Raw genomic sequence first — 200 nt, 5'->3', positions numbered from 1 at the left:
GTGTGAGCTTTGCAACTACGCCTGCGCCCAGAGTAGCAAGCTCACCCGGCACATGAAAACACACGGGCAGGTGGGAAAGGACGTTTACAAATGCGAGATTTGTAAGATGCCTTTTAGCGTGTACAGTACCCTGGAGAAACACATGAAAAAATGGCACAGTGACCGAGTCTTGAATAACGAGATAAAAACTGAATAGAGGT

General features: G+C 47.0%; 1 protein-coding gene across 1 annotated transcript in view; it reads left to right on the top strand.

The window, feature by feature from the left end:
* The window catches only part of BCL11A (B-cell CLL/lymphoma 11A (zinc finger protein)), a gene marked incomplete at its 5' end in the record, with an annotated part of 2247 nt that extends 2051 nt beyond the window's left edge, over positions 1 to 196 (top strand). Inside the window, one exon of the mRNA XM_010132998.1 lies at positions 1 to 196. Coding sequence (XP_010131300.1) covers positions 1 to 196 — 196 coding nt within the window.
* Between the last annotated feature and the right edge of the window lie 4 nt (positions 197 to 200).

This window comes from Buceros rhinoceros, unplaced genomic scaffold (genome assembly GCF_000710305.1).
Source record: "Buceros rhinoceros silvestris isolate BGI_N320 unplaced genomic scaffold, ASM71030v1 scaffold24593, whole genome shotgun sequence".
Lineage (NCBI taxonomy): Eukaryota > Metazoa > Chordata > Aves > Bucerotiformes > Bucerotidae > Buceros > Buceros rhinoceros.
The sequence above is the reverse complement of the archived record's forward strand: the minus strand, read 5'-3'. Positions and strand labels throughout refer to the sequence as shown.